General features: G+C 38.2%; 1 protein-coding gene across 14 annotated transcripts in view; it reads left to right on the top strand.

The window, feature by feature from the left end:
• LOC144078787 (discs large homolog 1-like protein) overlaps nucleotides 1–16,944 on the top strand; it is a 101,810-nt gene that overhangs the window by 46,293 nt on the left and 38,573 nt on the right. For 12 of the 14 annotated variants that reach the window (XM_077607135.1, XM_077607138.1, XM_077607137.1 and 9 more), the window contains 4 exons: nucleotides 9,297–9,350; nucleotides 11,401–11,451; nucleotides 13,726–13,850; nucleotides 14,304–14,473. In XM_077607135.1, coding sequence (XP_077463261.1) covers nucleotides 9,297–9,350; nucleotides 11,401–11,451; nucleotides 13,726–13,850; nucleotides 14,304–14,473 — 400 coding nt within the window. Of the gene's footprint in view, nucleotides 1–1,978; nucleotides 3,721–8,407; nucleotides 8,984–9,072; nucleotides 9,190–9,296; nucleotides 9,351–11,400; nucleotides 11,452–13,725; nucleotides 13,851–14,303; nucleotides 14,474–16,944 lie in introns of those variants that run through there. The other 2 variants (XM_077607148.1, XM_077607140.1) reach the window with 2 other exon arrangements.

Raw genomic sequence — 16,944 nt, 5'->3', positions numbered from 1 at the left:
TGCCCCTAGGTATGCGTGTGAACATGGATGGCTGTCAGTCTCCTTGCGCCCTGCGCTGGCCACCGATTCAGGGTTTTAGATGGGATTAGTCATCTTAATAGTTACTAAAATGTTGCTTCAGGGAAATGATACAATACTGACATCTAATGGAAAAAACGGAACGATGTATCGGTCGATTAATATGCTTGGGTTTGTCATCTTTCGCTGGAGATTTTTTTTTTTAAGATAAACTTAATACAGCCCGCTCACCCCTCTTTAATCATCTCATCTCATTTTCTGAACCGCTTTTTACTCACTAGCATCGCGCGGGTGCTCGAGCCTATCCCAGCTGACTTCGAGTTAGAGGCGGGGGACACCCTGAATTGGTGGACAGCCGATCGCAGGGCACCAAGAGACAGACAACCATTCACACTCCCACTCATACCTAGGGGCAATTTAGAGTGTCCGATCAGCCTCCCATGTGCTTGGAATGTGGGAGGTAACCGGAATACCCGGAGAAAACTCACGCAGGCCCGGGAGAACACGCAAACTCCACACAGGTGGACCAAATTGAATTTGAAGATTTGAACCCAGGAGTCCAGAGCTGTGAGGCCGACGCACTAACCAATCAAGCCGCCTAGCCGCACTTCATAATGGTAAAGAGCAGAAAATACAATAGAAGTAATTTCACAAAATGTAATTGATTTCACCTGCTCTTTAAAATAATGTCATTCTCCTTTTTTATTCTCCTTTCATCCTCGTTTGGGAGCATATAGTATGTGGTTCATTCCTTTACTCATTTTTTATTTTTTTATCATCCCCGCGCTCTTGTCTGTTACCTCCTAGCAATATTTCAGTGTTGGCTTCATTTAACATTGTGTTGTTAACTGCTTATTCTTCTTGCTCATCCTCCTCTCCTGACATAGCAAATAGCCCATAGCGCTGGCAGCCCACTTGCATCTACAGGGTCACTGTCTAAAGACACAGTGGACCCATAAATGCATTAGCACACTATAACAGCCTTTCTCTCATCTCAAGCACCCTCATCTCTCTTTACATGGGTGCTTTTTTATAATATCTCTGGCCTTTTTCTTGGAGCAATTTGTGCCATTTATTAACTGACATTATAAGTTTGTACTAGCTCAAAGTCATTTCTATTATATGCCATCAACTCATATAAATTAGTAAGTAAGCCAAGTTAATTTTGAATACCACCTTAGCTGGTTCAAGGTTGTATTTTAATTTGATTTGATTTTAAAGCGTATGTAACACAAATTATTTAAGCATGACTCTTGTAAGAAACCTCAGTAAAAAAAATATCTAAACAAAAACAATACCGACCGACCATAACATCAAATACCAACTAATCACAGTTTAAATGAAATATAGACCCATGTACAGGAGCTTGAGATTGCTAAATTCAATATTGGTTCAATACAAGGGTTAAAATACAATTTAGTGCAAATACAGCACGTGCCTTTAAATAGTGTGAAAATTAATCAAATGTAGAATAGAGAAATAAGATATTTTTTGCCGTACGATTTCTGATGCCTTTGTATTAGTACATTTAAATATGTTTGTATGATTAAAATATCAATGTTAATGATAGTTGTGTTTTTACAAGATCAATGTTAATGACTAGGTCACATTTTAACCTGGTCACCATATGATCTAGTTCCAGCATATTAAGAAAATAGATGGGATTTTCTAAGTGATATTAATGCATTGAGACACAATGGGCAGCGTAACAATGTTGCAACATTTTCCTTTTAAAAATACAGAAAAAAAACATTTTTGCTTTCAATTATAGCTCAAGACTTATTGTTATTCTAAAAGTCATATTCTTCCTCACTGGCTGTGGGCTCTATTTCTGTGTTCCTATTGATTAGTTATGCCTGGCTGCTGTTATGTTTTGAAGACCAGGGAAGCCCTCAATTGGCCAGTACGGCAAGAGAGAGAGAGAGAGAGAATGTCAGAGTTATCGAGAGGGGGACAGAGCTTAGAGCAAGAGGGAGAGAGCACCGACATGGGAGCAGCTTAGAAGATATAGAATTTTCATAGAAGTGTGATAAAATGAAGTGTTTAATATCAAGACGAGGTCACCATCACTGATTTGTCTTTTAGTATCTTTTTTTAAAATTTGGTCCTACTATATTTTCGCTGGCGCTAAATCTTCACCAGGGAAAAAGTCCATATTTAGCTATGGCTTCCTTTCTTTTTTTCTGGAATATGAATTGACACCATTACCAATGGAGTGACTTGGATTTCAGAAATAAACATCAAGTATGTTTCAACAACTCAATTACATTGGATATGCATTACTTGAGAGACTGGTAACTGGAGCACGGTCTATTTGTGGAAATTCAAAGACATCTTCCTTTGGAGTACAGGAGCGACTTAAATTGTTTTTTATGAATTTGTCCAATTCACGGCTCTGAATCTTGCTGCTTTTCTTTCTTTGAGCTTATCAACTTTTCAGACATTTTCATACACAAATACGTATGTTGCGATAGATCATTTCCTGGAGGGAAATACTTAAAAAAAGGTGGAATTGTCACATTAAAAAAATAATACATTGTGTTTTAAGAATTCAATTAATGTTGCTGTCGACGCGACCAACATGAAAAAAGTCCTCATGTGTGGACTTGTATGACCTTAATGGACTAAGACAAATGAATTGAAAAAGTGGAAATTCAATCCAACATTGCACAGTGATTTTCGTTGTTCTTTGATGGCATGACCTACATTGTGTGGACATGAGATTTTGAACAGCTACTGTTATGTCTTCTCTGTAAAGTGGTGATGCACTGAGATAAGTCAAATAAGACGGGACTACTGAATGTTGTTATTATTTACATTTCTGCAGCTATGACTACTTACTTCCATAACCATGAATTCTGTTGTAGCCCAAAAAAGCCCAGCATTAGCTCCTCTAAGGGTAAATCTGGTAAAGGGAAGGGAAAGTCCAGCAAGAGCCATAATCATTCCAAACATAGCCAGAAATTACTGCACGTGCAAACAAATCAATTCCAACGTTCCCCGTTATACTCACCAAAGCATAGTGCCCATTTGCCAAAACAAGGATGCCATTCGCCCAATCGTCTTCTTCCTTCACCGTCTCCTAGCTATTATCATATAGCCGCACCATCTCCAAGTCATCAGCTAGCTCCACCATTACAGAACTACCAGCTGGCTCCTCAATCCCCAAGTCATTTACTTCACTCGGCAAGCCACCATCAGTTCTACCTCTCGCCAAGCCATCACCAGCTGCAGCATTTTTCTCCAAACCAGCAACACTTTCAGTTTCCAGCATCACCTGGTCGCCCGCTCTCCTCGCCATCATCACATCAACTCTATCACCAGCATCAGCCACAGCCGGCACAGCCACAAACCCATTTCAACAGTCACAATTCCTTGTTCCAACAGTGCCAACACAGTCATCTTCCTCCTCTACCACACTCTTCGCAATCTCTTTCTATCCATCCATTTCACTCGCCACAGACACCACTGTGTTCAGCACTGGCCGGTTATGGGTGGAACACATTGCCCACACACCTGGCCACCCGTGCCACACGAGGAAATTTCCCAAACATGAGACACAACGTGTCAAAGAGTCCGACAAAAAACAAAGGAAAGGCTGCAAGCAAACCACGGCCCAATGATTCCTATATGTGGAATTTACGTTCAATGGAACCACCCATTCACATACACAACTTTCCACAAGTACAAGCTCATGTGCAGGTAGGTTGCACTGGCACCAATTATTGTCTCCATGTCTGTTACTCTGGCAATTTAGTCGCAAGATCTAAACTGGTCAGGTGTAGGTTTTATTAATTCATAGCCACACGCTATTTAATTTCCACATTGGTTCAGCAATCGAGTTTTGAGGAGGACTTTTTAAGCGGTCTGTCATTACAAAAATATATATATCATCACCAATGCTAAACATGGATGTAGATCACGTGAAAATGTTGAATAATTGCATTAAATCTAAAAGTGCTACCTGATGGTGAAATGGTTCCCTCGCATGTCTTCAGTGCGAGCAATTGTGGGATCAATTCCCACTCAGTGGCTGTATAATTCTGAGTGTGAATATTTGTCTGTCTCTTTGTGTGCCCTATGGCTGACTGGCGACCAGTCTAGGCTGTAGTCTGCGTTTCACACGAATTCCGCTGGAATAGGCTCCAGCAACCTCCGCGATCCTTGCGAGGATGTGCGGTACAGATGATGAATGAATAAATTATGAATGGGACGTGATTTCAATTTTTACCTAATTAATAAGCAACTTTGTAATTATTTACTCGTGGTTAATCATAATGTTTATCTCATAATATTTTTTAGCTGTGTTTTTTTATTTAAATAGATTTCAGTGATGGACTGAATAAATAAATAAAACGTAAATGTGTTAATGTTTAAAAAAATATAAAAATCACACAAAACTGTAAAAAAAATCAACCAAAAAGGACAATATATTGCAAATAAATTGAAAACCGAGTTAGAAAACAAAGTGCAACAATATTGTTTTAAGTAATTAAGATAAGAACAATTTCAAACATAAAATTCAAATCTCTTTTTATCAAGGAAAAACTGATAGCTTTGGCACATAAAAGTTTTGGATTGGATTGGATAACTTTATTCATCCCGTATTCGGGAAATTTTGTTGTCACAGTAGCAAGAGGGTGAGGATGCAGGAATAGGAAAGGCATTTTAGACATAAATAGATAGGTAAAAGTAAGTTAATAAATAAATACATGAATACATATATAAATAAATAAGCGTATTGCTTAGCACATATATACATACATACACATAAATATACATGCATTTCATTTTTGTGCAAATACCATCAAGAAAACCTGCCTGTTGTCTGACCAATTTTGTGCAAATATTCAATCATTCATTCATGTTCTGGAATGTGGGAGGAAACCGGAGTTCCCGGAGAAAATCCACCCAGCCCTTGGAGGACATGCAAACTCCACACAGGTGGACCAACCAAGGATTTGAACCCAGGACCCCACAGCTGTAAGGCCGATACGCTAACCACTCTAGCCGCCGGGCCGCTTTGTGCAAATAAATAAACGTAAAAACTAAAATAATAATTTAAATAAAAAATTATCACTGACGGAAGTCTAATGATTTTCCTGTCAGGGCCACAAATTGAACTTTCTGCAAGGCATCCTATATTTTGTTAAATTCTGCTTGTTATTCTCTTTCTGCAAAGCACTTAAAAAGTCCGATTACATTTAGTGACCTGTAGCACATTTACTAACCCCTTATCTTCGACCACTGATAGTGGCCTCCAGTCCAGAGTGATCCACTTTGCAAGTGGGTTAATTTTTCCCGGGTGTGCAACATTTTGCTTCATGATGCCACTTATTCCATCTAGTTTACTTTGCCTTCAACCCATACTAATATTTGCTCTAGTCCTCGTTAATACATTCTTTGCTTTAAGATAGTTGAGTTGAAGTGCCGCGGTGGGAGGCAAATGTTGCACAATGTGCACAACAATAGTACTTTCATCAGTTTCGTCATACCAGGAAATTTGCAAATTGACTAAAGTTCAGCTTAAAAAAATATTAGTCGGCACTGAAAATGATTTGTTGAAATAACGTTTCCTCATGTCAGGTAGAATGGCAGGAATTGCCACAGTCATTCATTACCAGCCTCTTATAGTAAAAATATATTGGACTTCTATTAAGGTCAATTAGCCTATGAGTTCACCTGTCCTTATGCAACATTACACCTTTCTCTCATGCACTCACATCTCAGTAAATATTTTGTGTTGCACTCCACATGTTTGGAAATGGAAGTTTTTTTAGTTTTTAGTTTTTTTAAATCATAAATAATCAGCGATCCTAACCATTTAAGAAAGGCAACTTTATGAGTAAAGTATGCCTTCTCCGGAAAACTAGTCATTGTGCTTTTGCTTGAACATGTCAAAGCCATCAAGAGGGCATCCTACCAAATTGCATGTGAATGATGTGGAAATCCATTACACTACCTTCATATTGTGTGTGGTTAATGATGTTATGTGGCCTCAGACTGTGATTAGTCATTTATTTTCTTCTAGGATTTCCCACTTTCCCTTTCTTATATTTAGTTTTGTCGTTTGAGTAATTTCCCATCATCTTTTTATTTTGTCAGATGAGTGCATTTTTACAGCATTGCAACTCAGCTGTGGTTGTTGAACTCGAGGATGTAAAAAGAGCTAAAAGGTAATTGAAACTGCTTTTTAAAACTGCCTCATTTGTCCTTATGGAAATTAAAGTGATACTCGTGGACACGCGGGGATAAATGAGTGCTACCTGAATTGCATGACACATACTGCTCTCCGAAAGCAGTTAATTTCAAGAGGACTTTATTGCAGTTGTATTTGTTTATTTTATGTTTTAATAGTCCGCTCTGTGTCGAGCCAACAAACACACCAAGCTGTTTGAAATCAATGTTGTGATTTATTGGATCAAAATATACATATCATGTTATATTTGATTTATTTCAATAATTCCAGTATTAAATTATTGCTACTGAACAAAAGGTACATTTCACAAAATCACAATTGCATACCTGTTGCTGTAAATTTGGATACAGTAATTGTAAATGGGAGGTCTGAGTCTTAATTAATATAATTACCATGGCAGTTCTAATTTCATTAGTGTCAAGCTCTATCTCATAAGGTCAGAAGGCTAATGAAGTTTCATTGCATATCAGGAATAATTTGTGAACAGTTAACATGTACCGTATTTTCACGACTATACGGCGCATCGTATTTTTAGCCGCAGTGTCAATAACAAGTGCTATTTCTGTATTTTACACACACAAAGGACACACCGTTTTTATAGACACAGCCAGACATGGCAAAACATACACCAGCTTAAACATACACGCTACACCCACACGCTAAAAACACGTTTTTAAAAAGGCAACGGAAGCAAAACTGAGTTTGATTGTACTTTATTTAGCCATTTTACAATGTAGTCATGTCATCATCACCCACAAATCCATCAAACTCCTCATTTTCTGTGTCCGAATTGAACAATTGTCCGAATGAGTCATCGAAAACGCTGAGTTTTATACGTTCGTCCAGGCGGCCACAATTCATTCGCAAATAGTAGCTAGCTAGTAGCTAGCGTGACTATTCCAACGCTGTCTTCCACGCTTCGTAAAGCTGTGTTGATGTCGATGTCCAGGCCACAATCCATTGGGTGTATTGACAAAAGAACTACATATCCCAGCAGTCACTGCGCAGTACTTTTTCTACGGGAAAATAGTAGAGTCGGGGGCTGCTTGCCGTAGTTGTGAGAGCTGTAGAGGATGGTGTACCCTATCGACTGATTTATTTTATTTTATCGTGATAACAATTTTAGTATTAGTCCATATATAAAGCACACTGGATTATAAGGCGCCCTGTCTATTTTGGAGAAAATTTAAGACTTTTATTTGCGCCTTATAGTCGTGAAAATACAGTAATATGCAGTGTGTGTGCATCATAGTTACACAACACAAATGCCAGATATGAAATGTAACTGTTCTCTTTTTTTCTGAATTAATTAAAATGTAGGAAGTGAAATGCAGGTAAGCCATTAGTTTTATTCCTTTCCTATATATTTGATATTTGACATATATTTTTATATAATTATTTTTTATTATCAAACTCATACTAGTTTACATTATGTCATAATTTCACCTTTCTGCAGTTTACATCTTGACAATGGGATTTGTATTTCAAATGAGTACTTTTATTGTTATTACAGTAACCACTAAGACATTGATATTAAAAAAACCACCTTTGCGCAGTGAAAGTGAATGCAAACTAATATTATTCTATATATCATATATCAGTCAAATCTATGCTATTACAAACCATTTATAATGTCGGCAGGGTGTTTATAATGGCCACACTGTTTAATCATGAATATTCATTTGTATGTTAGAGCTTCTTTAAAAAAAAGAAATTGTATGGACTAATACAAACACACCCTCGCACCCACACCCCCGCACAGTTACATAAGCATGCAGTCTCACTTGGCGTGTCAGTTGAATTAACAGCTCACTGACAGACTCCATTTTCTGTTAATGATACACAAATATGCAAATAAATTCCCCTAAAGATGATTTTTTTTAATGAGAATTTAGTAAGTGTAGGTTTGTGATGTTGGTTGGAAAGTTGAACACTGGCTTGGACACCTAAAAAAGTGTTTGAAAATAAATGTAATTATATTTTAGTATTTTAAAAATGCAATTACTCTTCTAGCAATACAAATATATTGAGGATAATTTTGTGCATTCATTTTTTTTGTTTGCATGTCTGCACCTTCTGCTCCTTATTGCTGTTGTTGAGTTGACTCCTCCCACAATGCCATTAATCCCTCTGATCCTCTCTCTTTTTTGGTTCCCCTGTGGGATCAAGCATCCATTCAGCATGACTGACAGATTGGACACGTGGTGGACAGAGAGTGAGAGGGCGAGACAAAGAGCAATTGAGAGAGAGAAGATCAAGGGATGTGATGGATGAGAGCGATTGAGATTAGTTCGGAGAGATGTTCCTGCTTTGTTGCACGTTGATGTTGCACAGACTGAGTGGACAGTTCATTATAGATTTGTTGCCCGATGAAGTTTTGGGGAATGTTGGACTGAGATTTAAATTTTCCTTCATTTACTGGCTTGCTCATGTTTGGGTCATGGAAGAGGACTTCAACGTTGGATTGTGTGATTATTATTTGTGGAGTCAGTGAAATAGGGACGATTTTGAGATTTTTAAATTAAATGGTTATGAGGAATGTGACCTATGTACTATGTGTGATTGAATTGAAAGCAGTTACTAGGCAGAAAAGAAGGAAATCCTCATGTCTACTAACATAATTTATTGGCATCTAATATCTTAGATTTAAAAAAATATAGGTGAAAGCAGGGGTCAGCTTGGCTTTTTGATTTGTTTACAGCAAATCAGGGTGTACGTTAACCAATCAGTCTACTAAAATTTAGTGGAGATATGTATTCCTAAGCGGTACGTAAATTTTAAATCTGCCAATAATTTGTTGAATATCAGTTGTTTGATTGCTGAGTGAGTCTCATAAATGATGTTTTGCATTTTAGTAGCACATTAGTATTGACTATTGTAAGGGGTGTGCAGTATGTCATGTGTCTGCAGTCGCTTCATTGTAGTAATCTGTAGCAGATGTAGTCGACATGCTCTACCAAAACATGAGACGAGTAAGTTTAGGTTTAGCTGTACATCATGTATATTCATAATTCACTATTTGTTCTGTAAATTATGTATTGTATTGTTTATATAAGGTCATATTTGTTCTTTTTTGCAGGCCAACCCACCTCCATTGGTGGTCAACACAGACAGTGCTGACACCCCTCCATATGTAAGTACCAAGCCAGTGATGCTAACTTTAAGTCTATGTTATGTAAGCCCTTATGTTTGGAAAACAAGAAATAATGTGAATATGGTGCACATATCTTTCGCTTAAGACAGTGCTTCTCAATTATTTTCTGTTGCGCAAACGAAAAATAGTAGTTTTCTATAAAATTCTAAGGACACCTCTGCATAACTCCCTGAGCGAACTCTGATAATAAGCGCACAACTGCTATCCACGGAGTGAATGTGCAATGACACTTTATTCTAGTCTGACAAAAAATTATGTTTCTTAAATTACAAGCTCCCAGGTATTGCTTCGTGCAGTCCCCCTGGCATCGCTCCATGCCCTCCTAGGTGTCCCCCCTGCCCCCATTTGAGAAGCGCTGACTTAAGATATTAGATCATTATAGAGGAAAAGACAATATTTGTGTCAGTGCCAGTGTAGTACGGTATAGAAGTGATTTTGATACAGCTGACGTGCCATCACTTGCCCGCTATTGACCTAACACCATAACCATATGATTGATTGGTGATCACACCAGTTTCATTTCCAGCTTCACCTACAACCCAGAATAATTTAAGTGGAACAGAAATCACATGGACAATTGTTACCTAACATCAGAATCGAGATCTAAATAGTTTGTTTTATAACTCATTTATAATGGCTATTAACTGTGGTAACATTTTGATGATGTTTATTTATGTGTATGCCTGCATTTGCTCTCGCTTAACACATTATTAATAGTAAATTCATGCATAGAATTATTTCATTGTGTAATCGTTTCTTAAAAAAATCCTTTAGGAAACAATGGTTAAATCATGCTGAATCCAGACTTATATGAGCACAGTTAGCCAGTCATTTTATTGGTAGCCAGATGCCACTGCAAATCAGTGTCTGTTGTTAGCATAGGTGATTATATAATTACTCTGAAATGACTCCCTGATTGACCGCCTGGAAATCCTCATGCGCTAAACAGTTATTTCAATTGTACCTTTTATTTAACAAATACACATACCACATGAGCTCTGGGTTAACATCAGTGCCGTATTTTCCAGACTATAATTCACACTTTTTTCACAGTTTGGCTGGGTCTCTGACAAATAATGAAGCGCAACTTATATTTAGTTTTTTTGTTACTTTAATGTATGTTTCTTCTCGGTTTTTGATAAATAAAAAATTACACTCCCTAAAATGTGATTTATATTTATTGTGTATTCTATGGTTTATGCGATTTATAGTCCGAAAAATACGTATTTTTACATAGACGAATAATCATATTTTTATGGTTCTATTTCTATTAATTGTAGAAATGTTTGATATTATATGCATGGGCTAATTGAATATGGTGCAATGATGGACATTTAGTCTAACCAGGTGTCTCAAACCGATTCCGCCGAGGGCCGCAGTGGGTCCTGTTTTTTGTTCCAACCGTTCCAGTGCCGACATTTTAACCAATCAGGTGTCTTCTAAAATAAGTAGCACCTGGCTGCAATCAACTGATTAACTGATTACACTTGCAAAAGGTATCCTCTTGTTGAGTTGAAATGAAAACCTGCACCCACTGCGGCCCTTTGAGGACCGGTTTGAGACCACTGGACTCTAAACTAATGTCACAATATAGTCACAGATTAAAGACCAGGAGATTACACAGACCACTGGGATATTGTTCATTCAGTGTGTTAATATATACATGTGTGTGCGCTCCCATCTCCTTCTCTGCAAGAAAATAGAATTATGCATCACATTTGAATCAGATTAACTGGCTGATAAATTTTTAAACGGGACGGGGGGGTTGTGGACAGTTTCAGGTGGTTTAATAGTGCCTTGCTCAAGGACATCTCAGCAGTGTGTTGATAAGGAATAATGTAATTTTTTAAGTAACAGCCCAAATCCTATGTCCTGCTAATAACTGAGTGACAGAGGGTTTCAAAACTGGCATCATATAGTTTAACCCTTATTTTTAAGATTTATGCAGCAATTTATTTAATCGTTTAACAATAGCTTGTGTTGTACTTACAGATTTTAACTCTCTTGTTCCATATATTGTCTCAAACAGGTAAATGGAACAGAAGCAGACTATGAATATGAGGAAATCACATTGGAGCGGGTAAAATATAAGAGCAATGTCACCAACATTTGTATTGAAAGAATACATATATATATTTACATACATACATACGTATGTACGTACGTGCGCACGCACGCACGTACGTACGCGTGCGCGTGTGTGTGTATGTGTGTGTATGTGTGTGTGTGTGTGTATGTGTGTGTATGTGTGTGTGTGTATGTATGTATGTATGTATATACGTGTATATTTGACAGTTTTATAACTGTCATATTAATCATACATACCTATAATAGTTAAACATTTATTCTCTTCTCTACACTTCTCACATTTTCATCTAGTCTTCTTAATTTTTTTTACCGTTCTTCTCAAGTGTTCTTCACTTTCTCTCTTCTGTGTGTCCTTCCTCTCAATTATACTTGCCTTTGTCTCTCCCCGAGGCGCTCTTCCCGTCCCTCTCGCTTTTTCTATTCTCCTGTGACCTGGATCTGTCTGCTTGACTGGGTCTTCTTTGAAGACATTATTGCTATACATGCATACCGAGAACAGAAACTATGCAATTCATACCCAATGAGAAGGAGTAGAAGCATGCACAAGAAATTATTGATGTTCCGATCACCTTTTTTTTGGCCACCCGATTCAATTCAGTCATCTTGTTAGAAATAACATGTACTCGCAGGTCAGAAATCAAGGTTTTAACCACAGTTTCGGACCTTCCTGTGTGTGGTTTGCATGTTCTCCCTGGCCTTGCATGGGTTTTCCCTGGGTACTTCGGTTTCCTTCCACATCCTAAAAACATGCAGGGTAGGCTGGTTGAACACTAAATTGCCCCTATGTATGATTGTGATCATTAAATGTTTATACGTCTCCTTGTGCCCTGCGATCGGCTGGCCACCAGTTTATGGTTGCCCATAGTTAGCTGGGATAGCCTCCAGCACCCCCTGCAACTCTTGTGAGGATAAGAGGAACGGTTAATAAATGAATGAATATTTTGCACTACAACGGCGTCCAATATCCAAAAATGGCCGCAGTGGCTGAAGGTTTTCCTACCAAGTGATCCAGTAGACAGTTTTTCACCCATCAGATTTCTTACATGAGGACTTAGTTGATTACAGCCAGATGCTGCTTGATTGGGCAGAAACCTCAATATTTGACCTGTCTGTGCTGTATCAGTTGGAACACAAACCTGTATTCACATTGGCCTTCCAGGACTGCTTTTTAAATCCATGCCCTACACCATATACCAGTGGTTCTTGTTGGAGCTACCGAACCCCACCAGTTTCATATGCGCATTCACCGAACCCCACCAATTTCATTTGCCCATTTACCGAACCCTACTTTAGCGTAAAATGAAATTTTTTTTTTTTTTTTCAAATTCAAGATATATAAATTCCTCGCAGCACTGATTGGCCAAGCAATGTCACGTGATTATCTGCAGCCAGTGATGGTCAAGCGGGGCATGTTGTCGTGAATAGACATGATGAGTCGATACATCTTGACCTCGGTGGCAGAGGCTCCACCCGAACCCCTAGGGTTTGATCGAACCCAGGTTAAGAACCACTGCCATATACGTATATACATATTTTTTCTTTTCTTTTTCTTTTAGAGCAGCAGTAGTAGTAGTAGTAGTAGTAGTAGTAGCAGTAGTCAGTAGCAACATTTTCTTGTAACCCAGAATAAACCTGAAATTCATTCATTCATTCACTTTCTGCACCGCTTAGGATTGCGGGGGTGCTGGAGCCTATCCATTTGAAATGTATTTATTATATAGTATATCGCAGATTTGTACAAACCAATTCAATGATAGAACCCTGTTAAGTATGGACACGTGTATATATTTCAAGGATATTGTGCTTGAAGTGTTTAAGATGTCGTCAAATGATAGCTGCTGCTCGACAAACTAACACAAGACATTTAACCCTCAACTTCATCCATATATATTTATTCATATCTTTGTCCTACAGAATCATCTCCCCTATGGTAGTTGTTTTTCCTTTTTTGTTCGACCCTGTTATGATTCATGATCTTCTGTAAACAACCGTTTTTGGAACAAACCTCTATGAGAAGTTAAGCCCTCACAATATAGTTTACCAAACTCTTTGACTTTTCAGTCAGCTAAGCAGCTTTGCAAACATAGTTAAAAGTTGTCTTTAAGCCTTTTAAGCACAAAAATGTTCTTGCTTTTTAAAAACACAAGTGCACCAAGGCTGAATGCTTTCCTTAGTGTTGCGTCCATGGCCTTGTATAATTCTAGCATAATAGTAGTCTTATTGTTGGCATTACTGACATCTCTTGTCTACCTTTGTTTATGCATAGGGAAACTCAGGTTTGGGCTTCAGTATTGCAGGAGGGACTGATAATCCCCATATTGGAGATGATCCGTCCATCTTCATTACCAAGATTATCCCTGGAGGGGCTGCAGCGCAGAATGGGCGACTTAAGTATGCACAAAATTATTTTTATTTGTTACTAGTTTTAGGGGAAAAATGTCATATGTAAAAAAAAAAAATAAAAAAAATAGTAACTTTTTTTGTAATTTGTATAAATTATATAATTTATACACTTTTACCCAAATTTACTTGGGATAGTGGCCGATCATGCTCAACTATACTAAGGACAAGCAATATAGAAACTAAGAGAATTGATGAATGCGATTATATTGTTTTTTTATGGAAAAGCAACAAAACAAATATCACCATATAAATTTGAACAAATGATTGTTGCACAATTCAAATGTTGTAGAAAACACTAGAGAAGAAGTAATGTATATTTTTAATTTGCCGTATCTGAACACTGGATTGTATCATGCTTCTCCTTTTTAATGCACCTGAACATATGGTTTGATCATTTTTTACATTTTCTCTACATGTGGTTAATTTCATTTTGTTTTGCAGGGTAAATGACTCTATTGTCCGTGTAAATGAGACTGATGTCAGGGAAGTGACACACAGTGGGGCAGTAGAGGCACTGAAGGATGCTGGAGGTCTCGTCAAACTGTGTGTCCGACGCAAGAAGAGCCTTACCGATAAAATCTTGGATATCAAGCTAGTGAAAGGTCCAAAAGGTGAAGAACACTACAAACATAATCTCAATATACAGATTTTTTTTTTAGTAGACACATTAGGTGCCTTGTACCCTGCGATCAGATGGCCATCAATTTATAATATAATATAGTATAATATATCAATGAAAACAGCACAAATTTTCACATTCTTAACTTTTGAAAAATATGTGCAACGTTCTTTTAAAAAAGCCCTCTAAATCTACAGAATATTTGCATGACAGAATCACAATTGTAGTGATGTTTAAATGCATGAGATGAAAATATAGCAGTTTCCTCATATTTTGCATTCATCGGTTATTATACAGTAGCTGTTTAGATGAACTACAGTATTTTTATTTATTTATTTTACCCAATACCAAGCAATCTGGTTCCACATGACAAAATCTGCTGCGCAAATTCTATTTCAAATATAGTAAATGGTACTAGTACTCTTTTTTTAAATCATTCTTTCCCATTGTGCCAGTGTTAGCAGTAGGTTTGTTTTGGAAAGTGAATAGGCTTGTGGTTCCACATGAATAAGAGTTGTTCAACCTACTGTAGCTCACAAGGCAACAGTTGTCAAATATACACTAACCAGCCACTTATTCGGTAAACTTTGCTAGTGCGGGTTCATTCCTCAGACAGTTCCCCAATGTTATTATGATAGCATCACAGAGTTGACGGTGCAAATAATGCAAATCTCCTGATCCACCACATCCCAAAGTTGTTTTATTGGATCAAGAGCTGCTGATTGAGGCCATTTGAGTACAGTGAACACATTGTCATGTTTTGACATTGTTTGTTATTCTGCTGGAAGTAGCCATTAGAACAGGGGTGGCAAACAAGTGAGACACAAAGAGCCAATTTTAAACTGTGAGATTCAAAGAGCCACACCTAACGTCAGAAGTCGCATAAAAAAATCCAATCTGACAAATTATTTTTAAAATTGAATTTATTATTTGTTTTTGTGGGCCCCGATGAATTTGAGTGTTTTAAGAGAGAATAAAAATAAAGGACACATGACAGGAGGCAAAGAGCCACAGTGCATACATGTAAGAATGATAATAAGCAAAGACCCTCATTCATTTTGCCCGGGTGAGGCATGTGCCGCGAGAGCCATGTGTTTGCCACCCCTGCATTAGCTTCACCATGAAGTGCACAAAGAAATAATCAATATCGAGTTGAGTATGGTGACGGCTCTTGGGAGGAAACTGTCCTTGACTCTGTTTTGGCTTTTATGGTCCTGTAGCACCTGCCAGAGTGCAGCAGGTTGAAGAGGTGGAAGTTGGGATCTCTATTGTCTTTTATGATGCTCTTTGCCCTTCCTAGGCAGCAGGATTTTTTAGTAGATGCTGGACAGGGGATGTAGGGGGCAGTTGATAATCTTTTGGGCTGTGTTGATCACCCCCTGCAGGTTGGTGCTTAGTTGCTCCTTTCTGAGTAGCCTCAGGAAATGTAGCCTCTGCTGCGCCTTTTTGATGATTGCTGTGGTGTTTGCTGCCCAAGTGGGGTCAGCAGAGAAATGGACCCCCAGGAATCCGAAAGTATCCACTCGCTTCACACATTCGCCATTGATATAAAGGGAAGAAAGACGCAGGGGCTTTGTTCCATTGTTAGACCAGGATGAGTTCTCTGTTCAGCGCCAAGTTGTTGAGAGCGCACCACTCGCTGAGTCGAAGGACCTCATCTCTTTAGGCCGTCTCATTCCCCTCTGTGATCATCCCCACCACAGCTGTGTCATCTGCAAATGTATTCATTACCACACCACCCACCTGAACTGTTGATACAAGGAAGGATAGCTCCATGCATTCATGTTGTTGAGGCCAAACAAATTATGACCCTACAGAGTCTATTGCATCAGAAAGTGAGAGTCATCAAACTAGGCAAAGCTTTTCCAGCCTTCTTTTATAGACTAGTCGGTGGAAATTGTACCCTTAATTTCCTGTTCTTAGTGGGGAGGAGTGACATCCGTGGTGTTCTACTGCTGCTACTACTGTTGCAGTAGCCCATATGCCTCAAGGTTCAATATTTTGTGCATTCGCAAATGTCTTCTGCTGATTTCGGTTTATTTGCGTTACTGTTGCTTTTCTATTAGCTCAAACTAGTCTGGCCGTTCTCTACTGAGCTCTGGGATCAACAAGGCATTTTCACCCACAGCACTGCTGCTTATTCGATGTTTTCTCTTTTTCAGACTATTCTCTATAAACCACTGAGACTGTTGTGTGTGAGAATTACAGTATATCAGCAGTTTCTGAAATACTTAGATCAGCATGCATGGCACCAACAAACATAACATATACAAAGTCACTTATATCACCTTTGTTCAACATTCTGATGTTCTGTTTGAACAGCAGAAGATCGTCATGAACATGCCTTAATGCATTGAATTGCTTCCATTTCATTGGCTCTTTAGAATTTTGTGTTAACAAGCAGTTGGATAGATGTGCCTAATAAAGTGCATGGTGAGTATATCATACAACAGGCAGTAATCC

This window comes from Stigmatopora argus, chromosome 8 (genome assembly GCF_051989625.1).
Source record: "Stigmatopora argus isolate UIUO_Sarg chromosome 8, RoL_Sarg_1.0, whole genome shotgun sequence".
NCBI classification, from domain to species: Eukaryota; Metazoa; Chordata; class Actinopteri; order Syngnathiformes; family Syngnathidae; genus Stigmatopora; species Stigmatopora argus.
The sequence above is the reverse complement of the archived record's forward strand: the minus strand, read 5'-3'. Positions and strand labels throughout refer to the sequence as shown.